This window comes from Epinephelus moara, chromosome 4 (genome assembly GCF_006386435.1).
Source record: "Epinephelus moara isolate mb chromosome 4, YSFRI_EMoa_1.0, whole genome shotgun sequence".
NCBI classification, from domain to species: Eukaryota; Metazoa; Chordata; class Actinopteri; order Perciformes; family Serranidae; genus Epinephelus; species Epinephelus moara.
In genome coordinates, this window is record NC_065509.1 from 466,322 (window position 1) to 493,267 (window position 26,946).

The 26,946-nt window shown below is 41.0% G+C and overlaps 1 protein-coding gene and 1 long non-coding RNA gene across 3 annotated transcripts in view; both read left to right on the forward strand.

The window, feature by feature from the left end:
• The window catches only part of LOC126389516 (storkhead-box protein 2-like), a 128,320-nt gene that overhangs the window by 47,188 nt on the left and 54,186 nt on the right, over nt 1-26,946 (forward strand). The window contains exon 1 of one of the 2 annotated variants that reach the window (XM_050043261.1): nt 1,272-2,599. The exons of the other annotated variant lie outside the window; for it this stretch is intronic. Coding sequence (XP_049899218.1) covers nt 2,392-2,599 — 208 coding nt within the window. The 5' untranslated portion in view covers nt 1,272-2,391. Of the gene's footprint in view, nt 1-1,271; nt 2,600-26,946 lie in introns of those variants that run through there. 2 annotated transcript variants of the gene reach the window in all.
• LOC126389518 (uncharacterized) lies at nt 17,874-21,195 on the forward strand. The gene is made up of 4 exons (XR_007569868.1): nt 17,874-19,165; nt 19,957-20,107; nt 20,436-20,600; nt 20,921-21,195. It is a non-coding gene; the product is annotated as an uncharacterized LOC126389518 (long non-coding RNA).

The window sequence follows — 26,946 nt, forward strand, 5'->3', positions numbered from 1 at the left end:
CTGCTGCATTCTGAATTAGCTGGAGAGTTTTTAAGGACTTACTAGAGCTATCTGATAATAGCGAGTTACAGTAATCCAGCCTAGAGGTAACAAAAGCGTGGACCAATTTTTCTGCATCTTTTCGGGTCAGGATAGGCCTAATTTTCGCAATATTACGCAGATGAAAAAATGCAGTCCGTGAGGTTTGATAAGATTGACTTATCAAAGTTTGTTTGATAACTTCAGAACAGTGATGTCTATAGATGATTCTGCCATGAAAGTGTGACTAAGAGAAAATGGAGAGAGAAAAAAATTGACATTTTAAGAGCAGAAGACCGTTGAACCAAAGATGCAGATGAATTGAGAGATTAAAATGATGAAAGAGTTTTGACTCTAAGCCATGCCTTTTTTGAGATCATTGCAAAAATGAAAATGTTTTTGTTGTGGGTGGAATTTACAACCCACCTGCAAAAGTTTTTGTCTTACAGTTTTATTTGAGAAAAGTAAGAAAAAGAAAGAATCAATGTGAATGTGAACAAAGCCATTAGGGCTTCAGCAGCGCTTGTTGTTGCTTGGACCCCAAAAAATAATGATTAGTTGTGGTGCTCATAGGGTTAATGTCACTGCTGTACACTTCAGTAAACAATGAGGACAGCACGTATGACAATGACTGTATTGATTCTTCTAGGTGTTACCTTGACACCTACTGCATGGACAGGCTGGATTTGTGTTGATGACATCAGTGTGTTCATTGGGTCTGTGTTCTTTGCTAGGTGAGCGCATGTTGCTACAGTGTATGTGTATGGAGGTAGTATTACTAAAGAAGGGGTGCTTGTTCTTTGGGGATATTGAGGTGACGGTTTACAGCACTTGGCAGTGTGTTAGTGGTGTTGACATGAAGCGACAGCACATTATTAACTCCAAACACTGTCTGTTGCCTGTGTTGCTGTGTGTTGCAACATTTGGTCAGTGTGCTGCTTGCTGATTGGCTGGCTCGTGGACTTGGCTTCTATCCAAACTAGACTTTGAACACACGCACGTACACACACAGGTCACTAAGTAGCATTCAGCTAAAGGATATCAGTTTGTAAAAGTGTGCTTTCTATGAATGGGTAGCAGTGCTCAGCCTTGACAACAGGGGGAATGTGTGTGTGTGTGTGTGTGTGTGTGTGTGTGTGTGTGTCTATTTGTGGGGGGAAACGATTCTTGCACTCCCCCCCGCCTCCTCCCTCTCCCTCCTCTCCTCCCTCTTCTCCCTCTCTCTCTCTCCCTCCTCTCCAACAACAACACGGTGAGCGACAGAGTGAGTGCAGACAGGCGAGCAGTAGGCAGAAAGAGAGAGGCGAGCGGACGAAGGAGAAGACAAAGGAGAAGCCGAGGCAGCGCTTGCTCTGCTCTGGATTAACCCTTTCTTCTTACTAAATGTTGCTTTTTGTGGATTTCTGTCTTTTATACGTTCTCCATCATCCCTTTGCTCAGTTGTGGTACACTGTCTCTCTCTCTCACACACACACACACACAGTTTTTTTTCCCAGAGGATCAACTACTGGTGTGTATGAATGGAGTCCTGGAGGAATGATCATGGATGGATGGAGGTAGAAGGGAGGAGTGTGTCTGCTTTTCCCATGGAGATTGTGTCGTTTTCTCTCCTCCTTCTGCTGGCTGCGCAGCCTCTTTCCCCTCGCTTTCTTTTGTATTAGTGCCCCCTCCCTTACTCCCTCCTTTCTTTCTTCCCTCCCTTGGCTGTACAGGCTTTTGTCTCTCTGACAGGGATCCAGGCTTGTCTTTTTGCCGCTCTTCCTACCCTACCCCCTTTGACCGACTCAAAAAGTACCGTTCCCTCTTTTCTTGTGCTTCTGCGAAAGCTTAAACCAAACGAGTCTGATGCCGAGCTAAGGCATCAGGCTAGGCTAACTGCTAGCCACTGGAGTGGTGTAGACCCCTCAGCTTGTCACTGCGAAGTGTGCGTTTCTTGTGCGCTTGTGTGAGTGTATGAATTTAGACGTCATGGCAGAAGCATTGGCTCACACTTGACCAGTCATTCCATCGTGCATTTGGTGTGACCTGAGGAGGGAGGAAGGCAACAGCAGAAGGGAAAGGTGTGTATGCAGAGTTGGAAGTAATCCCCCCTCCATTCTTACTCATGGCTCAACGTGCTCTCCTGATGACATGACCATGAGAAAGTCTGGTCAACCTGGGACTGGAATATTCCTTATTTTACAACATGGTGATTGTTAAAGTCAAATTGTTACCACAAAAGCTCCAGAATGGAATTTACGTGAGGAACTGGGAACTTGCAGCCTTGGGTCAACCATTTGGCCCAAATATTCATAAGTTTGCTTGTGGAAAAAACTATTTTGACTTAGTGTTGTGGATAGATTTACTATCTGTCTGCCACCCAGCGTGGCAAGGATGAAGAAGACAAGCAGCCGCACACTCAGGCGAGCATGGCCCAGCTCTGAACTGTTAGAGCGCCTGCTGCCACCAGCATCCTCTGCAGAGCCTCACAGGAGCCGACGCTCTCGCAGTGAGAAGGACTACAGAATCCACAAACACAGCAAGAGGAGCCACTACCCTCCACAGTATCTGTGTCAGAGTCCACCTGCTTACATACACACAGGTACTGTAAAACCACACAAGCACTGCTCAGGCTTTACCACCATTTGAGAATGGGTTAGTGGAGACTGTGAGACATGCTGTGTACTGTTTAGGTCAGGGGTGTCCAGATTAGATCATGTGAAAATACCTGGGCGCCAGTTGCTTCTCACATCATATGGGTTCTTAAAAAACACATAGGCGCAATTGTTTAATCTTTAAGTGAGAAAGTATTCAACTTTCCACCACTTGAGAGCCGCTGCCCTCTTGACCTCTTGACTTTAAACTTCTTTGCTGTGGCCATGTCTGCTACCCAGTAGAAAATATCTGGAATTAGGTAACCCGTTTGTTTGCTTGTTTACCGTCTGTGAAAACACAATAGTTCTACCCACGTAGTTCTGGTGCATGTCTACAAACTGTATGATAGTCCTGCCGACGTGAGGTGAATGAAAACAAATGCAAAGTGATCTTGCTTGATTAGCCACTATTGTGTTAATTATACAGTATATTTTGAAAGACCGTTTCAAAATATACCATTTAGAATAGGTCTGTGGGCCACAATTGGCCTCCAGGCCAGACTTTAGACATGACTGGTTTGGGTGCTCTGTCTTCAAAAAGACATTCACCAGACTCTGCTTAACAGATCTGTTAAGCCGTTTCTGGAATATACTAATCTTGACTTCCTAGTAGTGTTGTCATAATATCATAATATCTAACCATACGGAAAAAAAACCCGATATTGAATACCATTTTCAATACCATGGGGAAAAATTGACATTTTGGACATACAAGTTAAAATTTGTATTACAAGATAAATATATCAAGGCTATAACATGACAATGACAACTTCTCTTTTCTTGATTAATAACAGAGAACAGCAGATGGACTAGTACACATTAACAATAAGAGAGAGCAAGAAAGAGCAGCTGGTACTGGTGTATCGATACTGAGGAAAATGATTATTGAAACTGGTTCAAGTATTAAGAAGCGATAGGCCTATATATTGATAAATCAATAGTTCCCAGAATGGAGTTGCTCACTCACCATCAGGTCAGACAGTAGTTGTACTGGGCAGCTTCAGGTATAACTGTGCAAATGTGGTCAGGACTCTTAGTGAATCTGAATAAACAAAGATTAAAAAAAAGTGGATTGCCCCTTTAATTTGCTGTTGATGGCAAGTATCTGCATCAATACCATAGATTAGAAATATCTATCTACCTATCTATATACATACATACATACATACATATGTATGTACTGTATGTATATATATATATATATATATATACATATATATATACTGTTCACAGCCAGCTTAGGCTAAGGGACCTGATGATGATTGTTGCCATGGATACTGAACAGTATCCATGGTAGTGGTATTGTAACTCTAACCACTACCATTTGTGCCAGTTCAGATTGAGTACAAAGTCTTGTTAGCTTAACATTGATACATTAATGTTTGTACATGTAGGGATGTCTCCATGATGTTTTTTGGCCCTAATCCTGATTGAACATTGGTATCTGAAGAGTAAGCTCCAATCAATACAGATGGTGACTTCTAAATCTGATACAGATCCAACAAACAAGTTTCATTTTATTCTTTCATCAAACGACTCACAGAGTACCTTATGCTAATTATTGACAGCTGATATGACTTGCTGTCAGAGAAGTTTATCACCTTAATTGGTGAAAGTGGTGGTCAGTGCCGGCTAAAAATTAAAAGCTGCTAACTGAATGTTTTGTACACTGAACTTTGCACATGATGAAAAGGAGAGCTTTGGAGACAAGCAGATTCGTGTGATCTTATTTTACTAGTCCAGGTTTCAGAATTCAGAGTTTCATGCACCACTAGGCATGGATACATTTACTTCCACACACTCTAATGTTCAGTCTCGTGGTCAGTCAAACGCTGCACCGTAAAGCCCAGTTATTGTAAAGGAGAGCAGCGCTGCAACACCAGCAGGCAGAGGCAAAACACAGTGCAATAAAGTAACACAGTATAGTGCAGTAAAGACATACAAAGTGCAGTAAAGAACCACAGCAGAGTACAGTAAAGAACCACAGCAGAGTACAGTAAAGTAACACAGTAGAGTGCAGTAAAGAAACACAGCAGAGAACACTTAAGAAACACGATAGAGCACAATAGAGAAACTCATTAGAGTGCAAGTTAAGAATCACAGTACAGTTCAGTTTAGAAACACAGTAGCGTGCAGTAAAGAAACAGCTGTAAGTAAATAAACCCCTCTTTTCAGGGTCTTGCGGTCCTGTTCGGTGCTGTTTCTGTACCAGGCAGTGATGTTTCCCGTCAGGAAGCTCTCAGTGGTGCAGGAGTAAAAATTCCTCAGTATTTGAGGGGATACCCAGAATTTCCTCATTTTCACACTCCATATGACTAATAACAGCTGTCTGTTACAGTATTTGTTGTTACAGTGGAAACTGCTCATAATGATAATAGTTACAGTGATTAACTGCTTAAAGTTTTGGACAGAATCATACAGATTCTGTTTCAGTAAGCTGCTTATAGTAATCAAGAAGTCCACATAAAAGTCTTCATTTTGGGTCTTTTCCTACATAACATTAGGGCTGCCACGATTAGTCGACTAATCGATGACTAATCGACTATCAAAATAATCGGTGACTATTTTATTAGTCGACTAATCGGTTTGAGTCATTTTTCATAGAAAAGTACTATAAACGTACCCTAAAATACTCCTATTGCAGCTTCTTATGTTCAAATATTGGCAGCTTCACCCCTAAAATACTCCTATTGCAGCTTCTTATGTTCAAATATTGGCAGCTTCACACACTCTCCCATGACGTGAACTAAAACCCTTTGGCGTGAGTACGAAACAAGACATTAGATGACATAATTTTGGGGTTTGGGAGAGGCAGACCGACATTTTTCAACATTTTAACACATTTTTCGATAAAATGATTAGTCGACTAATAGAAGAAATAGTCGACAGGTTAGTCGACAATGAAAATAATCGTTAGCTGCAGCCCTATATAACATACGGAAAAAAATAAACTATGGTTATTTTTGTTTTATTTATTTATTCTGTTTATTTATTTTTACCCCCACTGTGATACTTCCTGAGGCTGGTGCTCTGTGCAAAATTAAAATGCCTTTACCTTATATTGCAATATTTCCAGGTGAAATAAAGGCATTTAGATTTTGCACAAACCTATCAGTGTGCCTTGGATAAACTTTGTACAAGACTTGCATTTTATAGTTTTTACTGAAACCATATTCCACAATGACCTCTTCACAAAAAGGAATAAGCACAACACAACTGAAGTATCCAAAGAGCACCTGTATGTGATCACCACAAGGACCATGCAGTGCTTCTATTCTATTGTCTTGTCTTCACACTTTATTACACCTTTTACCCCAGTTTCCATTAGTACGATAACATGCACAGTTAAGTCGAGCTACGGTTATAGCTCCACCAGGCCATTTAATTGGACTACTGTCCTTGTCACAGTATACAAGCAGGGAAGGGCAATCAACTTATTAACCAAAGTAGGTCCCACTCTGCTACAATTCGTGGCAATATGCCCCCTTTCAGCTTGTTAGTATTGGACCTTTTTTTTTGACCTATTACATCACAGACCAAACAATCGACAAACAAGTTAGCTACTGTTAGCTACCCGCATGCCATTGATGTATTTGAAAATAATAAAAATGAGCTCTTTCAGCGGAAGCAGCATGAACTGTGTCTCCTCATCCGTCCAAAAATGCACGGCTCTGGATGAAGATTGCACCATGTTGTTACCGGCTTCTTCTTCTGTTATGTATTTAATGCTATTCGACTTTCGGGTCAAGCCCAGGGTGGAAACTTTGGAGCGTGCATAAAGCACCTATGCCAGTTTGGGTCCAATGTATTGTATACACGCAGGAGTAATTAGGCTAAGAGTCCTCAGATTTGTCATGGTTGTAGAGACAGGCAGCTGCTAGGGCTGCTCGATTATGGAAAAAATCATAATCATGATTATTTTGGTCAAAATTGAAATCACGATTATGCAAACAATTATGCGGCGCACTTGATGAAATCTGTGAAATCTTCCGTAATCACCTGCTCCTCCATTATTCATAGTTCACCTACTTGACTGGCTCGTGGAGTGAATAGAGGAGAGGAGGGGAGGGGGCGGTATTGCGCATGCACAGCTTCCGTAGAAGACAAAATAACATCTCCAGGTGTCCGTGACCAAAAATCGCTTACCCTTGATTTCATTAATTTTGAAATCATTTGTCCTCAAAATCATAATCGCGATCACCAGACGATTAATTGCACAGCTCTAGCAGCTGCTTTTTTTTTACAAAGTCACAAACAGTCTTTGCCATTTTTGTCTGTAGTTTTCCCATCTACAGCATTAAACCTAAAATACTTCCACACACTGCTTGTCAGACTCTTCGGTGTTCTGATTATCCGATTAATACGGCTTTGCTTGTTAGCATCCTCCAATTATTCATTAACTTAGTGTACTGATAGGTCAATAATACATGCAATAGGTCAGGCTAGCAGTCTATTTCAAGTATGCCCTCTTCTTCAAACAGATAGTTGTTATTGGTGGAGAGGGAGACAGTGGGCTGATATTTCCGATGTGTCAGTTTGCTTTCACAAATAGAGCCGAGCAGAGCAGCATACTGGTAGAGCTTCCTCTGGTCTCATAGTAACCTCAGTGAGGCTAGTTGGAATAGAACCAACAACCCTCAGCAGGACAGACTCTGTGCATCCTGTAGCTGCTGGGTGTTATTCATACACATTCAGCATGACTTTAATTTCAGACAGAAAAGCATTCTAGTTGTATCCTGCATGGAAACCCAATCCCAAGACAGGTCACCTGTTATGGCAGTCATGTTGTAAAGATTTTATTGAAAACATTTTTATGTAGACAAATATTTTTTATAAAACAATACATCCACAGAGCTTTTAGAAAGGTGCGGAGTAAAAGTATTGGTTTTCCTTAAAAATAATGGATTAATAATCATTTCTAAAATTTTGTTGAGTACAAAATGAATGTGATGTTTATCTCTGTGTAAGATGTCTGACGTTCCGCTGCTAACAAGGCTTGTAAGCCAATAGTATAACAACGCTGTATCACGTTGTATCTTGTGTCATAGATGATCAAGAGTGTGTGCAGTTCCCAGTTGGGGTGGCGACAAAAGGTCAGTTCAATGTCTGCGCAATTAGCAATTAGCACAAGCTAGCATAGCAGTAGCAGCTTTAGCATAAAGATTGTAAGCAGGGGGATACAGCTGGCCTGATTCTGTTCCAAGTGTGAAAATACACTTACAAACTACTTTGGGTGTGTGTAATCCTTCTGTAGGTGCGCACACTGTGCATGTTTACTAGGGATGCACCAATAAGAAGTGTATAACCTGTAGTTTATTTACACCTGAGGGTAATAAAGGCTAAGATGTAGTGAGAAAATATGGCCGACTTAATATTATATAGCCCTGACCTAACCAAACCTAACTGACATCAGTACTGATAACACAACATAAACAAAGAACAGTTCTAAAGGGCCGTCCACACCAAGAAAGATAACTGTAACGTTAACTATAACGATAATAATGGCAGCATCCACACCAATGAACGATATTGTTGTGTTGCTAGGTTACGCCAAACACACACTGCTTGGTGCGGTCAGCAGGGGAGGGATGAGTACAGCAAATCTACCAGCCACTTGCATATTTCACCAGCATTCAGCTAGTAATGTTAAATGGTGCTAATTTTGGTCCGTGAACGGTGGTGATAATAATCATAAGGAGGCGAGACAGCTGTTGTCATTCATATTTAGCTACGTGAGGTAATGCTAGTTAGCATAACAGCTAGCGTTAGCTATTCATAAATGTCTTATCTCCGTGAACAAAAACACCACTTATGCCAAGGGTGCGCCCGATTGCGTCCCAGATGTCCCTCTTCTTGGTCGCATCTTTATAAAGTCACTCACTCTTATCATAGAGGGGTGGATTTTTTTGTACCTCGGTGATTAGCCTCTCTCCTACGTCGTCCGCCATGTTGAATGAGTCTGTGAGTGACGTAGTGACGTGATGAACGTCTCGACCTGTCATTTCGGATGGATTTTGATTGGCTGTCAGTGTTTCTATCGTTCATCAAATCGCTCTGAAAGTGATCCGAACGATATTGTCCACCGCTAGCGTTGTTGTTATAGTTGTAGTGTGGATGCTGCCTTCCACTTGAGTTTAGAACGATTTTTAAAACTGTATATTTATAGTTATATTTATAGTTATAGTTCTTGGTGTGGACGGCCCTTAACTCTTCCATACCTGCCAACATTATCCTGTGAAAAAGAGGGAGATTTTCTAGGGTACTGACAAATGTCCTGCAATACCCTGCCCCCATCTAACCCTACACTACAGATGACCATATTAAATACAAGGATGTGAAAGTAAAATGACTTTTAATCAGTATTAGATTTATAGTTAACGGTAAGAGAGAGGGAGCTCATGAAGCCCAGTGTTACTGTGTAATTCTCTGGTGTATCAGTAAAGTATATAAACTACACTGCAGAGCAGAGTCTCTATTTACAGAGGCAAACAGTGACAGCTGACTCATATGAACAAGTTCAATGCAGATCGGCAGGTCTGCATTACATCTGGTGTATACTGTCATGCTGCATTTTTATAAACACACTCAGGTGCTGTCTCACCGTCCCATGATAGACTAGCCTACAGAGTAGAATAGCAATGTGCTATTGATTCACCTCACACATCAACCCTTAACTCAGACAAACAAGTGGATGTGTGTCACACACGCACGCAGTCAGAGAGAGACAAACAGAGAGAGAGATGTGCTCCAGACTAGGTTGCCAGGTAACAACACAAGTAATCGTTAACTGTAGCATCACATGGCTAGCGGCTATTAATACGTTTAACAACAGAGTTGAGCCTTTTAAAATCTTGGTGTTGGATGTAAGCCGCTGCTGCTAATTGGCTCGTGCTAACACTCTGGAGACGGTCCTTCAGTGCTGTGTCTAACCTTTTCGCTGGTTGGAGATCAGAGCCTCCGTGCAATTCTGTTGTCTTCCTGTGGAACTGTGAAAGAGGTCCACATCGCGGCATGTTTTGCCCTCTAGACAGCGTTGTTCTTCTCTGTGTTTATTGCCGGCTCGCAGACCATGTTTAAAATGTACCGACACCCACTGCGTCAGGTGTGTAGATGTTGCCCTTGTTAAGTCAATGAAAGCACTATTTATTGGCTTTAATTTTAATTATCGGTATAATGCATAATTACAAAAATGTCCTATTATTGGCCAATAATTTATTGGCCAGATATACGTCATGCACCCCTAATGTTTACAGACTTTGAAAAAAAAAAAAAAAATGCCGCTCTTTTCCCTTTCAATTATTATTTTTTATTTTTTTACCATGTAAATAGGGCTGTACCCGACTTAGAATTATGTGAGTGGACAAAATTTGGCTGTTCAACATGACAATGACATTCACTTAATATAATAAACAAGCTAACTGCTCTAACAACGGATGGGAAGTGTGCAGCTTTTGTAGACACTAGATATAAAAAAGCCAGAGACTGTGTTGTATTAACTGTGAGCTGTAAATTCACCACTTCCAAGCAGAAGAGAGTAGATAACATGATCTCAGAGCCTCACAGTGCAAAGTCTCTCCTCCTCCATATCCCTGCATCGTCTCTCTAGCCATCTGTTCCAAAAAGTATGTCAAAGTATGTAATGTCAAGAGTGCTCACTCTGCAGCAAATTCTGGGGGCCAAAACGTCCCCACACGGACTAGCCACAAAAAAAAAGGTTGACTTATAGCAGTCTCAGTCAACTGAGGGGTCTCTAACTGATGATTCGAGTCTCTGACTTTCAGGGGGCAGGCCTATATAGCACTTCAGACTGCATTTGAATGAAATAGCACACTGCAGCTTGAACCAGTTTTTTGTTTGTAGGACTATTCACACAGGGCCTGGCACCTTCCCTGCAACAGTTCTTACTGCATGTTCATGGAACAGCTCAGCAAGTCCCATGATGTTCCAGATATTAAATATCCTCTTTCCAAACCCGGTAATATCACCAACCAGGACACATTACCAATCTATCTGGGCTTGCGACAGTAATGCAAACACACATGATCTTGCCATGCCCCACCATCATGCTGTTTTATTGGTCACTCAACTGGATGACACACCAAAACAACAACAATACATTTGTGAACTCTAAACATGAAGTGCCTGATGTGTGTTAGTGTTACTGCTGTGGTGATCCACTGCTGCGTACAGTCTGGTACAGGCAGAGTCTAGATTTGGGCTAGTGTAGACTTACTCTCTAGCTTGTGTCATAACCCTGGCGAAGAAGGGAAAGGACTCAGAATATGAGTAAATTAAGTAATTTATTAAATTAAACAAATATTAACTAATGAGATAAAGAATAAGATGTGTTAAGTTCGTAGGATCAGTAGTGCGCATGTGGGTGTGTGAGAATGTGCTGCATGGTGCTGTGTGTGCAAAAGGCTCAACAAAACCAACAAGGGTGCTGCCAGGATGGAGAGAGAGGGAGAAGCACTGAAGCTTCTGCCTTTTATCCTCTGCAGGAGCACCTAGCCCAGGTGCTCCAGATCAGGCAATCAGGCCACACCTCAGAGAGGAAACAGAGAGAGAGAGGGACTGAGAGGCAACATCAAGAACATACAGGCCAGGGCCGTCACACTTGTGAGGGTGAACAGGCAGACTTCTGGCCTTTGTGTAAGTGTGCTCCTCAAACTGTGTTAACAGTGTGTACAGTTCAGAGACAAACAGAGCAGATGAACTCTACACTGTACTCTTTTATCTCCACAATATTCAGTTTTCAGCTAACTAACACTGGTCTGTCAGCAACTGTTCAAATTCAATTCTGGCTGGAACTTGAAGGTCATATTGTACAACCATGACGGAGATGTATACATGGCATTAGAACTGCAACAATTAGTTGATCAACAGACAATTAATCAGCTACTGTTTTAGGTTCAGCTTTTCAAATGGATTTGCTGCCTTTCTGCGTTTTGTGAATTCTGAGTTGAATATCTTGGTGGTTTCAACGTAGTTGGACCAAAAAAAGCTATTTGTAGAAGTCAGCTTGGGTTCAAGGAAACTGTGGTGTGCATTGTTGACTCTTTTCTGATATTTTAAGAGTGATTAATTAATAATGAAAATAATTGTTAGTTGTAGATATTACTCTTCAGGGACTGGCTCTGTGTTACAGGCTCTGTGGGACTGACTCTTCTGGACTGGCTCTGTAAGACTGGGTCTGTGGGAGTGACTCTGTGAGACAGGCTCTGTAGGACTGGCTCTGTGGGGCTGGCTCTGTGGGACTGACTCTGTTGGACTGGCTCTATAGGACTGGCTCTGTGGGACTTGCTCTATGGGACTCGCTCTGTGGGGCTGACTTTGTAGGACTGGCTCTCTGGGACTGGCTGCATAGGACTGGCTCTGTGGGGCTGGCTCTGTGGGACTGGCTCTATGGGACTGACTCAGTGGGGCTGGCTCTGTAGGACTGGCTCTGTGGGACTGGCTTTGTGGAACTGGCTCCCGGAACTGGGTCAATTGTAAGCTTTTATATATCATATAAAGTATAGGCTAATATTATATTATATATATATTATGTAGCCTATAGGTGTGTACATATCATGGATGCATAAATAATATATTCCAACCTCAGCTGGAGTCGATTGTCCACTTTGTTGACCGCAGCAGTGGTTTCTTTCCCTAATGCATTTTTCCAAGTGCCTTTTATGCCGCCTTTCAGGCTGCCAGATAGAACCAGTTGGTAAATTTGTACCTGGGACATCAGCATTTCCATTTGTAGCTGAGAAGGGACGAGGCCTCTAAACCCAGAATATACTGTTGTGGGATATTTAAATGATGATTGTTTTCAGCTGCCTCGTTTATTTAACACCTGATCATTCTTACACTGTGATCGGCGAGATAAGAACATTTCATGAATCAGTCACAAACCGTCTAATTAGACGATTTGGGGTTTGTATGTTAGACAGATGAATTAGGTTCTTTGTATTCAGATCTGAGCCTGGTGACATCTGTATAGTGTGACCAACAAATTCAAAAGATTACCAAGCTCCGCCTCCTCCTGCTATCTCAAGCTGCCTGTCAGAACGCTACAGATGAGCCCTTCCTCTGCAGAGGAGCAATGTGTCAGAACATGTATTAGAACCAGATGTAACTGCAAAGGCCCATTATCAAATATCATCCAGATGCACATCACATGTTAAGACCAGTGTTGAAGCCTTTCTTGGATGTAGGTTTGAACAATGCATATTGTAGTCATAGCTGCTGTTCAGTGTAGGATTCAGGACTAAACGCTCTCATTTTCTGTTTGTCTTTTTTGTATCTGTATGTTTGTTTCCACTCCATCCTTCATCCTCCCTGTGGTTCAGGGAATTTCTCTTTGCTTTATAAGTTGTTCCAGTGCTGCAGTGTCACTGTGCAGTTGTGTGCTCTATGTTTATTCTCACGTGCTGACATGCTGAACCTGATGCCACAGCAGCCAAACACAACTCTTTGTCAGGCTGGTGCCTTTTATTGATTGATCCCAAAGTATTGATAACACTTAAACTGATAAGTGATATAACTTTTTGCTGATATAAAAAAACACTTCTGCATTTGTCAGCTTTTTCACCCCCCTCTGGTGCAAGTGGAAACTACAGAAAGTTAGCATACGTACTCATTCGTTCGTTCGTTCGTTCATTCATTCATTCATTCATTCATCCATTTTCTGTAACTGCTTATCCTCTTAAGGAACACAAGGGGACTGGAGCCAAAACCAGCTGACATTGGGTGAGAGGCTGGACACACCCTGGACAGGTTGCCAGACTATCACAGGGCTGACACAGGGAGACAGACAACTATTCACATACATACGATTCATCTTTTGAATCTTAAAGGAATACTTCACCCACAAAGTGACCATTTGTTAATAAATGAGTTATTTCGTGTTACCTTGAATATGTGAAGAAAATTTTGTGTTTCTCATATGCCTCCACAGGAAACAGCGAACATGTTGATTGATTGAGGACCACTATAACAACAGCAAAACTATATCAAAACATCTATTTACAAACTCTCACACAACTCGTGCAGTATAATACAATTCTCATTTATGGTATGAATGCTGCGTTTTTAAGTGCCTGGAAAACACGAAGTCTGGCACTGTGTGCAACTCTTGTGCCTATTCTGTGCCAACTTTCAAGAGCACAGAGGCAGTTTGCGTCTAAAGCTGCTAAGTAACCATAACACGCACAAGCCCACTTACATGAAATCCCGAGTGCAAAGCTGATCTTCCTCCAGGCGATGATTTTTAGTGTGTAGGCCTATAATATTGTCCGTGGGACACATGTAAAGTTGTGGGCAGTCCTGCACTTAAATGATCAACTTCTCCTTCGTATTTACCATAGACTGATATTACAGAAGAAGGGAAAGATACCTGTCAGTTGTGATTGGTTGTGCGGTGCATGCTGCTGCATTCGAAAAGTTGTGATAGGCGCTCAGGAACATGTGCGTGTCGCGACAGTGTCACTCTGGCATTGGAGTGCACCTGACATGCGTCTACATTAAAAACAATGGATAAGGGGGCACAAAAAACACGGCATGTGTTCGCTGCTTTCAAGAACAAATTGATAGGTTGCGTTTGAAGTTGCTAGGCAACCTGAAGATGCATCATATCCTCCTGAGACCCAGCCCAGCGCATAGCTACTTACCAGAAATCCTGAGTGCAGAGCCGATCTTCTTCCAGGCGCTGTTTCTGTGTGGTCACAATCTGTCACATATATTTACAAAAGAAGGGAAAGATGCCAGATTGATTGGTTGGTCCTCGTCACATGACATGCAGTGTGCGCTGCTGCGTTCCAAAAGTTGAACTCAGTTTATCTCAGGGTGCACCCGTCCTGCCCTGAAAAATAGCTGCTCTATAACGAATGAAAACAATGACTTTAGGGGCGCAATAAGTACAGCATGTGTACGGCTCCTTACTGAGTTATAAGTGGTCATTTTGTGGGTGAAGTCTTTCTTTAATTAACAAAAGCAAAAATGAATGTATGTAGAACATTCCATCCCAAATGAAGTATGCACTTTATAGAAAATAATAACATTAATTTATACACGAGTTTAAACTATTCTAACAAACACTAAAAACATTCTGATGCAGTTTAAGATAAACAGAAAAGAATGGATTGCAGTTTGCTTTCAAACTTAATTGTTTTGTGATAAAATAATGTCAACTCAAGGTTCACTTGCTAATTTTTTCTGAGCTTTCAACTGGGCATTATGAAGAAAAACAAAAATCACAGTATTTTTGACATATTGATATCGATATTGTGATATATTGTAGTGTTGACTGTTGGTTCTTTTAATATTTACACAGGTTTTTGATAAATAATTATCAGTCATACGGATATAATGACTAAGTGGGTAAAGGCAAATAATAGTACAGCTACAACAGTGTGTTGTAGGTTCAGAAAAATTACATCACTATAATGCAGCCTTTAAAACCAGGAAAAGATAACACTTGACAATATCCAAAGTCGAAGATGATATCAGTCTCATATCACGATTTCAATATGATGTTGATATATTTCCTAGCCCCACTTTCAACCACATCTCATGGTCTTGATCATTGGATGGAGCTCCCAGTTGGCACTGGAATATATGATGTCAGTAAGATGCTGGACTACATTACATCAGAGAGACTTAAGGTTTTGATGGTAATGAAAATTGGGCTGACAATATTTCAAATGTCTAACAGCATTACAATTTCACATTGTGTGAATGTTAACATCATGACATTTTGCAGACATTGGGTTTCATTCCTCATTCCTAACAATTGAATATTAATAATCTATATCAATATATCAATATTCTAAGATTATGTTGGCATGAGACATCTGGAAGACATTTGGAAGACATTAGATTTTGGTTACTAAACAACACAACTTAAAAAAAAAATAATAAAAAAAATCAACATGATCTTGTCACTATTCTACTCAAATTGACGTTGGCAATAGATGTCCTGACGTTGAATTTTCGTCACCTGATGTCACAACATAAATTCAACCAAATATCAATGCCTTATAATGTTGGTGGCCAGCTGGGGCTGGCTCAAGTCTCATCTGTTACATGACAACAGGTGGCTGTATAGGGATATGATAAACAGAAGCCCTTTTTAAATAGGAATTGTACAAATTTGCAGGAAAGCCTAATCAGTCTTTTTTCAGCATTGGCAGTATAAAAACAAAATCGGGGAGTGCAGCAAAATGCTGCCTGCCTACCTTTGTTCATACAGAATGTGCCTTTTTCGGGCAATGGGGGGTGTGAGCAAGTAAAAAAACGTGAAGCTCAGCGTGTGACGTAAACAGCCTTGCTCTGAGGGAAGTTGTGGCTTGTCAGTCCTTTGGCGATTCTCTCATAAGTTGGCTCGTCCTTCACCGTCCCCGTCATTTGGCGGTTAATGGCCTCTTCATTTGCGAGGACAAGGAGGGCACACAATTCTTTGCCTCCCCAGTTGCTCATCTTTACTGTAGTGTCTGTCAGCTGTTTCCTGTTTATCCATCACCAGTGGGTTGCACGTGCAGCGTCATCAACAGCTCCTCCCACAAGTCATCAACAGCCCCTCCTGTGGCGGAAGGCCGTCCCGGTCTTTTTAAACTAAAAGGGTTCCGCCAATATGTCTACCCTACGAGGCGGAAAATTGTGCACCTCAGATCAACTCGCCAATCCGGCTTTGTGTGTCTAAACACTTGCAGCTTGCTGGCAAAACGGCCCAACATTCGCCGAAAATCTGGCAGTGTAAAAGGGGCTAGAGATTATCTCTGGTGTCGGATATGAATGTCCAATGACTCCCAATCCATGACCCTTGACCTCTTTCCCAGTGGATGCAGTGGAGCAGTTTTGGTCTGGTGTTCACTGACTGCTTACAGGGTTCTTGCTCATATTTTAACTGGCTATCTATCAAATTCAGTAAATATGTCCAAGGTTTGAATTTCTGGTTTGAATTTTCTTATGATTTATGGCAAATTATTTTTTAACATTTTATGCCACTCAACATGCACATTCCTGTCAAATCATTTTGACTCATTTTCCTGTAAGTACAGTATTTGAGCAAATGCACTAAGGGACATTCTAACAATGCAAACAGGGCCTGCTTGTTTTTTTTGTGTGTTTGTTTGTTTTTATCTTATGCAGTTTTATTGCCAGTTGAAAAATATGTTTGGTCAGTAAAATATTTCAGTTTACAAGCCATTGGCAGATAGAGCAAAAAAAAAAAAAGTTAATCCTGACAATAAAAAAAGCCACATCATATCCTTTAACCCAATGGACCCGAAAGACGCATAGGGCGTCCAAATTCACACCTGTTCTCTATGGATTTTCTCTGCAACCATTCATCATAGCGAGAAGCAGCGGAACCGTAGCTTTCCAACGAAACCAAGCACTTGTCGGTAGTCCAATGTTTTCACAGTGAAAAAAAAAGCTAAATTTACACTAAAATGATGTATAACAGAGCATTCATACAGCTTTGCACACACATTACTGTTGGATGGATTACTCGCGAATGCAGACTCGCACAGAAATGCCACGCATATCACATGAAAGTGTAGGATCAAAGCTTTCCAGTGATACCACACACATCATTGTGCTGTCATCCCATCACGCTATAAATCCAGATTAATTGTCTACAAAACAAAAACCTGACGAATTTCTTTACAATCCATTATACAGATCTTGTTATCAGTCACTTCACATAGTGAGGAAGAATAATATTACTATTTTTCTATGATCTTAGATGTAAATATTGCATGTTTCTTTCAGATAAAACACATTTTTGACTTGTGAATGAGTCAATGGAATTTCTTGCAGTATTGAAAAAATACTGGCAATCATGTCCGCCTGGCACAAACCACATGTTTTGGACAACTGTGGAGTGACAGAATGTCCCAGCATCGTGGTTCTTATATTGCCAGATTCCAGAGACTCTCCCCTCTTCATATATGGCAGAATATGTCATTTTCCAACTTGCTATGGTGAGATACATGTAAAAATGTAAGAATTTAGTAACACAGATTTGTGGGGTTTTTTCAATGTTATAAAAATTAATATAAAATACAGGCACATAGAAGGACATGAAATGATGGCAAATCTGGGTAGCCTAGATTGTCCTGAAAAAAAACAACAAAACAAGATATAGCATGTGTATGTAGCCTTTATACTGACTGTGATATGAGCTTAAAAGTAAAGGCAGGAAAAATAGAGACTGAAAATCAGAAAATGTTGCATCTCTGAGAAATCAATATTGAGGCTTCTACTGTTTTCACTCCCTCTTTAGTAAAATTTCTGTGAAACTATTCCTCAGTGTAGTGTTCACACTGATTATGGATGATGAGATGAAAATTTTTCTTAGCTTCAGTGTCATTCTCCATGTCATACAGTTTGGATGTTATCTATAATTTAAATTAATAATGCTCTCAAGAAATAACCAAGGCTGATCCAGTTTGGCTGTTATACTAATGTTTAACTTCTCCCTATCTCCTTCACCTCTCTCCAATGCTCTGGAAGCATGTAAAGCTGCACTTTTGCATGCGGGAATAGTGAACTCATTAACCCTTGCTGAGCTGCAGCCGCTGGCAGCCGGACGTGTCTCACACAAACACACACACACACACACAGACACACACACACACACACACACACAAGCTGATGTAATGGGTGCTCCTATCCTGTAATGCAATCGTAGCTCCTCCTTTTCTCTGTCTGCTGAGTTATGCTCAGGGCTACACATACACACACACACACACACACACACAAAAGCACCAAATGCCTTTATCCCTTACCATCCTGCCCTGTTTTTTCTCTCTGTCACACACACACACTCACATCCATTCTCACAATTCACATCCTCTCTCTTTTCACACACACACACACACACACACACACACACACACACACACACACACACACACACTCACACACTCCCGGCATTTTAACCAATCAGATCGTCCAAAGCCCTGGCCTGCTTTAGAAAGGGCCAGGCCCCTTCAGTCCCAGGCCTGCAGCAGCTGGGGCAATTTCTGTCCACTCCCTCTGTATGTGTGTGTGTGTCTATTACACACACAGACGCACACACAGAGACACACAGTGGTAACAAAATGTCTGTCAGAGTTATGTCTGACTATAATTGCAGAAACAATGATAAAGAAATATGCTGTATTTACAGATCCATCCTTATTGTTGATGAGACTCCTGAATGTGTCTTTTTTTTATGTTGAAAGTCAACATAGTGATATGTTAACTTTCAGCAGGGTGCTGTTAATCTGTTGCACGCTTTGTTGTTACCCTTGTTTGGACTGCCAAAGGACAAAGGAACAAAGCAGAAGTGTTGGAATTTATTTTTGATACAATTCCTCCACAATACAATCCGGACATTTAATTGTGTTCTCTCTATTTTCCTGAGGACTGCTTCACAAACTGGCAACAGATTAGTACTGCTGGATTTTCACAGCAGTTACTGCTGACAGACGGGGCAGTTCCCTTTGTTGGACAAATCTGGAGATTCGGGATCACAACCTGTAAGTATGCCTTATGAGTTGTGAATTTGTTGTGTAAAAACAAACTAGGAAGCTGCTACCGAGTGTTGAAGTGTGGAGTAGATGGCTGTAGGACCTAAAGTTAGGCTGTTCACTCAGTGCTTAGCTGTCTGCCTCGGCTAACTGGCTAACCAAAGCTATTGTTTTAAAATGCTTTTGCTACTCGGTGTACAGTAAGTTAAACTGCTAGCTGGTTGGTATCAGTAAGATGGATTTAATGACTGAATTGTAGAGAATCTAACAGAGCTAAGATGTGCAGCGTGTCCATATTGACAAAAGTTTCAACATGTCTATCTGTGATGCACAATCTGAGCAGCTAACCGCCACTAGCTCGAGCGATTAGCTGACAGGCAGCAGTCAGACCTGCATTTATTTGTCAAAATGTGTGGCTGTACTTGGAGTTTGATTGTGAATCGGCTTTTAATATACGTTTTATGGAAAATGTACAACGTGTTTTTATTACTTGGAGCTCTGTTACATGGAGGCCATTCACTATATCATTACTAAACATTGTAGTTAGTCTGCATTATAGAGCTGAGGAGGTGTTTGTGTGTGTGTGTCTGTCTCTACATGTGTTTGAATATGTATGTTTGGTCTGATGATTTTACAGGGAGGGGACAACACTATTAAGTGTTTTAGATGTTGACTATGGCTGGTTATACACTGATTTAGACAGCACACTAGTTCAGCTAATAGCAAATTGTTACTAATTAGCTAAAATGAGAGCTGTCTGTATGTTGACTAACTTTGACACTTGTCGTAAAATTGGGCAGATACTTTTAAATTCAGCTGCTGCCTGAGACAAACAGCCCCTCCTCTCTCTACCAACACTAATGTTACCTGCACACAGTGAATCACATCAGCAGAAAGGGAGCAGGACAGGAGGACAGGAGGACAGGAGGAGAGAGGACAGCAGGACTGACGGTGACTGATAAAAACTAAACTTCACTCAGTATTGTGATGTCAAAATATTATTTATATAGTGATGTTGCTGTCGTAAAAAGAACTGTTGCTGCTCTGGAAACAGCATTTAGTTACATTCAAAATATTCAGTAATCCTGTTCTGAATTTATTCTTTTTAAGTTAATATATTTCCTAAAAAGCAATTATTCAGAAATGAAAAAGAACCGATAAGGAGTATCGCTAAAAGCAGTAGTATTGATAAAATCCTACCCATACGCATCCCTAATGTTGACTGTTTTCATTTGGTGCAATATCAGTTTAAGATACTTAATTTTCCTTTGTCTTTTAGAGTACATCACAGCAGGGTCCTGGTGCCCAGATTCCAGGATGTAGCATGCCAAACAGTTCCACAAACTGTCTCAGTGGGCACACAGTCTGTGGCATGTCAAAAGATGGTAGTGATCAGCACACAGCTGTACAGGGCTGCTGTGAGGGAGCAGCCCAAGAAGCAAAGGTATGTAACACAGAAATTATATGTGTTTTTGTGTTTGAGATACAGTACCTGGAAATATTTTACAGTACTGAAATATTTCTCAAAAGCTTCAGAATATATATTCTGCATTACATTATCACATGCCTTTGCCTTTATGATGTTAGAGCAAGAAAAAAATAAATAAATTATATATAATTTTAGTTTTATTACCAACATAACATCAGATAAAAGATATGAAATAGCTGTGACAACACTTGAATTATATACAAGAAAGGTGGATTCAGGGAAACACTTAATTTAAAAACACAAGGATATCAATATTTAAATTCAATATTTTACAGGCTGTAGATGACCTGATAAGGCTCGTCTTCCCCAAAATCCCCATCCCAAATGACCTGGCATTCCAGTATGAGAGACCCTCAAAGGAGGAATGGTTGCCTTACACGTCTCTTACTTCAGCCAAGGGGCAGCTGGAGGTCAACGCAGTGACCAGCTGGATCAGGAAACTCCTGGCGTATCCAACACAGGACAGGATGGACGCCTGAATGGAAAGAATTAGACACTATAAGCGTTGCAGATAAAACACTGCTGTCTATCTATTGTATATTATTTAGTACGTTTTTTGTAGTTTTTGGTTTTTTGCATTTGCTAAAAAATAAAGTTCTTTTGACAAAAGACTTACTTGTCATTTCTTTGTAAGTGGGTTTTTTGGTTTAATGAAACCTTAGTGTTCAGAATTGAGTTTACACAGTTGTATCTCATTACATATCATAAAAACTTACTCTTCTTCAGTTCTATGCCTCAGGGGTCCATAGTCATACCTGTGAATGTTGTGGACGTTCTGTGGGGTGTATGGATTCAAACAGTCAGGCTCCAGGCCTGGATGGTGTATCAAACATGTAGGGTGAACTGGAACCCGGTTCATTACCCCAAAAGCTAATAGGTAAAAAAGACACAAGGCATACTATTTTATAAGTAAGCAAATAAAGGCTCTGGAGACAACATCACTGCATAGAACAAATTCTGATCCAGGAAGCAACATGTGTTTTACTATGAAACTTTGAATTCATATAAATGATGTGGAGAAACTGCGATACATTGGTACATTGTACATATTGTAGATTACAAACATTAGAAACCTTTCGCTGTCTGTAGCAGGCATTTCCAACTTTATTCAGTCAGAGGACAGACATACAGTTGTTACCATGATGTCAGATGAGTTACAGTTATGTTACAGCTGAAATATAAGATGGCTACAAAATAAAAACTTATCACTGAGGAGAAACGTCCGGCTCCAGTGTTTTGAAAAGGTTCAGAGTCTATCGGCTCACGTTTCTTCACTCAAATTGATGTTTTGTGGCAGCCTCCTGAGGTGAAGTCAGATAAGGTAAGGGGCGTGACATTTCCGACACATGCTCTAAGTGTTGCACCAATCAGAACAGACTGAACGAACTGACCAATCACAACAGACTGGGCTGCTGGGGAGGTGAGACATAAGCCCAAACACAGCATTTCAGACAGAGGTGCTGCAGCAGTGAACAGTACAAGACATAAAATGTGCATTTTGAATATTAACGCACATAAATCTATTCCACTAGACCCCAATATTACATATTTATATCAATACGACCCTGAAAAAAGCTTAATGGGTCTTTAAGATGAGCCAGCCGGTTACTGTGGGCAGGGTGTCTGTGATAAAAAAGAGGTGGCGACATGCACATCCCAAAGAAAATTTCATTTGGGTGCTGGGTCAAAAAACTCAAGTGAAGACGAAAAAGAAGAAGATGATCCGCACACCAAATAGAGCTCCCATTACTTTATAATTTATTTTGTCATTCATGACGTTTCGAGCATGCAGGCTCTTCTTCAGACTTGTTAACAGAGTACATGTGGAAACGCCATTTTAAATATCCACACTCCCTGCAATCAATCAGTGCAATGCAAAAAATAAAAATATATACACAGGGTGTCTATGATGTCACATTTCTGCAAATATGTGTTCTGCGTGTTCGATAAGGTGTTTGATAAATTGTTCATACTGTCTTCATTTGTTACACTTGTGGATAATAAACATGGTCATTAGTGACTGCAGTAAAATATATCCTAAAGCCTGTTTCATTGGTCCTTTTTACACAGATGGCGCTATTGAGCTGCTACAAAGTCCCTTCTTTATAACTCCTTTGCATTTTAGACAGAATTAAAAAATGGCGGCATCATTACGCATCAGTGTGTGATTTTGGACAGCATGCCAGCAAGCAGGCCTGACATGTAACACAACAACATTGGCCTGTGGTGTGACATGTAATATACATGTCAGCAGTGCTTTATAAACAGTAGCAATGGTAATAACATGGCAATAACAATCATTTAACTTATCTGTTATATGGCAGCTGATCTTGTCCTCTGCTAGGAGGTTAAGGAGCTCCTGGACCTCAGTATTTTCCCAGTTTGCAGACATTTTTGGCAACTGTTCCTCTTTGTTGAGTTAGCTGCTAACTGCTTCCAGCTGCCTTTTAAATCTCCCACCAATGGGTTGCACACATAATACATCGTTGAAAGGTCACACACCCATGGTCTTGTCCTGCTAGCTGTCCCGTTTATACAGACATTATTTTGGCACTTTTACTTCCTCCAATATTGCCTTAAAGGAGAGACAACTCTGTCCCCCATCCTTCAGTCGTACCTTTTATACAGAACGGCGAGGCGGCATAATGGTGTGAAATTCCCACTTTGAAGAGGCAGTTTAAAAGGGGCTACTGCCTCTTCTCTGGGCTCTGCTCTGAGGTTATACTGTTGTGTGGAGCTCAGACCCGCCCTCCTGCAAACAGGAAGAGACACTTGCCCCTTTTACACTGCCAGATTTTCCGCAAATGTTGGGCCGTTTTGCCGGCAAGCTGCGAGCATTTAGACACACAGAGCCGGATTGGCGAGTTGATCCGAGGTGCCCAATTTTCCCCCTCGAAGGGTAGACATATTGGCGGAACCTTTGTGGTTTAAAAAGAACGAGGCGCCCTTCCGCCACGGCAGGGGCTATTGATGACGCCACACGTGCGACCCACTGGCCGTGGATAAACAGGAAACAGCTGATAGCAGAAATGAGCAGCTAGTAGCAAGAGGGAAACGCAAACCTGACACTGTAAAGATGAGCAACTGGGGAGACAAAAGCCCCTTTTTTAAATTAAGAATATAAATTGCTTTGTTTTCTCAATTCTCATTATGCAACAAAATAGTTTTTTAACAAAACATTTTACTTTTTACAACTTGAAATGTAAAATACATAAAATAATAGTGTTCTGAGTAGTATCACAATACCACAGCAAAAATTAGGCAGATGTGCCTTTTGTCATTTATAAAAAAATAAATCACTTTTCTATAATACATCAATGATATTTCAATGGAATAAATTACTTATTGACTTATTCATACTTCAAAAACAGCATCAATAAGTGATTAACATAGGGGGGATCAAAATAAAATAAATAAATAAAATAAAAATCAACCAGCCACCCTCCTCCCCTGACAAGTAAAGAACAGTCCCTTCATAAGTAAAGAACAGTCCCTAAAGTGCGGTGAGGTTTGTGGACCGTTACCTGACACAAAGAGAGAAATGTGAACGGCTGGTTTCCCCTGTGACACGTTACATACCGCTGTCTTGTGTCTGTGTGAGTTTGTGTGTGCGTGTGTGTGTGTGTGTGTGTCACTGGAACAACAGCCCCGCCCCCCTGCTCTCCACTCACACACAGCAGGCAGCCAGGGTGAGCGAGACAGATCTCTCGTCTTCAGGGAGAATAGTGAAAATTATGATACAATGACGGATAATTGACGGAGTTGGTGAGATAAATGTGCAAGATAACGTTTATCTTGTAAAAAAACAAACAAACAAAAAAAAAGGCGACTGCTCCAGTACCGATAGCAGAACCGTTAAGGTCAGAGCTTATCAATACTTGGAGAATGTAGCCCCGGGGCTCGTTCAGTACTGGAGTTCGGTACCCATCCCTATGTGTTACTTTTAGTGACTGTTCCACCTTTTCGGTCCAAGCACAGAAATCTCTGGTCTGACTTTTGCTATCTCCTTACTATTTTCTGTAACTAAGCAACCCACTGCAGAACAGACAATCTGCCTGTTTACACCTGCCTGTTTACACCAGTACGCACAAGCCCAGTGTACATGAATGGTTATGTGATATGAGTTTTCAGGCATGTTGGTATGGATGAAAGTTATTTCTGAGATGGTGCTAAAATGCTGGTGTGTATAGAGATTGTTTTTGTTTTAAAACACCATTTTAAGATGAAATCGTATTAGTGTGGGTGTGGACTAAAAGAAATGTTGGATCCTTGTGTGCAATGCTGCTTCAAAACATGTGATGGTATCATAACATCTGCCAGTGCAACCTTGAGGCCCTGACACACCAAGCCGACTGTCGGCCGTTGGTCAGTGTCGGGCAGTCGGTGAGCATCTGTCACCCTAATCTTTTTGGTGTGTCCTGCACCGTTGGCCCTCGTCCTCTCTCCTCGGCCCTTGTTGGCTTTTACAAAACAAGCAAGCAAAAAGCTAAAGTTGAGGGCGTGAGAAGAAACAAATTTGCTACATAAGGTAAGTTTTGTTTTTTGTTTTTTTTTAGCCATAGAGCTCTTTGGCAGAAACATTTCTTGACGGGTTGGGTCATTTTTCCCTGGCCCACAGTAAATATGCTCTGGTCTTTCAACATTGGATTGTGTTGTTAATATGCTAACTGGCTAACTAGCATCAAAACAGTCTTGCTGTTTCCCTTTTTGAATGATGAACACAGACTATCACTGTCTGCTGGTGTGGACAGGTATTTCCTCTCACACAGATGCCGAACATACATGCTGGTTGGCTGTCGGCTGTCATCTTTGCAGTGTGTTCATGTGCAACTTTTTGGCCAAGACACAGGCGACATGAGGCAACGGTTGTCTTTCATTACCTGTAACTCTTTGGAGTCGGTTTGGTGTGTCTGGTCCTTTAGACCTTGCTACACCTTTAACAACACAACATGTGCACTGACAGTGAAGTTAGCCCGAGAGGAGCAAGGGCAGTTACTGCCTCTATGACTGGTATCCTAGTGGAAACCCTGATTTATGTTAGTTGCATGTGTTCACAGGGTTTCCTCAACCGCCACGGCAAAATGAAAGCCGCCACGCCTTCAGAATGATGTTTTTTTTTTTTCTCTCTTCTCAGATGTTAAAACAATGTAAAGTATATTGTATGAATGTCGTGCGCGATACAGAGAGCAGAGGAGAATTGTAAAGGCGCGACCATGTAGAGACAGAAATGACATGCCGTCATGTAAACAATATAAGTCATCACATTATAAGGTGAAACGTTTCACCGTATAACACAATAAATAGTATAATGTTATGTTATTATATGAAGTGTCCATCGCACAAAATAATATAACTTTAGTTTATGAAGAGATAAGACGGAGCCTCTCCTCTCCTCTTACTGTATGTGCTTTACTCAAAAGTGCGTGAATTGACCTGGATATGAAGTGTCTGTAGCGCAAAATAATATAATGGTAGTTTCTAAAGAGCTGAGACCAAAAAAATAAAAATAAATCATCAGCAGCGGCTCACCGCTGCTAGTTGCATATAGGGGAAACACTGTTGCTCAATGGATTTCTTCTGTTTTGGAATACACAGTATTCTTACACATTAGTGTTAGTGTATTTTAATATTTATATATTTATTTCGCTTCGACAAGCTCTCTCTTTTTTTACCATACACCTGTTTGCATCCCTGTGTATTAGACAAGTACACAGGCAAAGGTAGTGGAGGAGGTGAGTGGAGGAGAGAAAAGTGGAGAGGCAGAGCAGTTGTGTAGTAAACATTAGTGTATTTATAAAAACATTCAGTTTGAAGAAGTCATAATTTCATATTTCAAATTTCACAGCTCTTTAATAACCAAATTTAAGGGTTGTGTGTGTATTATGATGTTAGTTTATGTTAATATTTGTGGTAAATATTAAGACTTTTTAAACCCTCAAAATTTTTTAGCACTGTTGACCTCACACTGATGTTGCCCTAATTGCTGCAGAGACACACTACCGTCTTTTCAATAGAAGGGAGCCTTGTTTGTTGTGTATGTTGGAGAGATGGCTCAATTACAGAGAGGGATGGAGGAGAGTTCATGTACACATCCAGCTGTTGAGCTGACCTCCAGATTACAGCCTGTCCCCAATGCACTCTTTCTTTCCCTTTACTCTCACACACACACACACACACACACACACACACACACACACACACACACACACACAAACTCTACAACACCCTTGCCCTTAATACATACATGCCCAGTACTGTTTAAGCAGTGGCATTGAGTCTCTTGTCTGTGGATTAGGTTGAG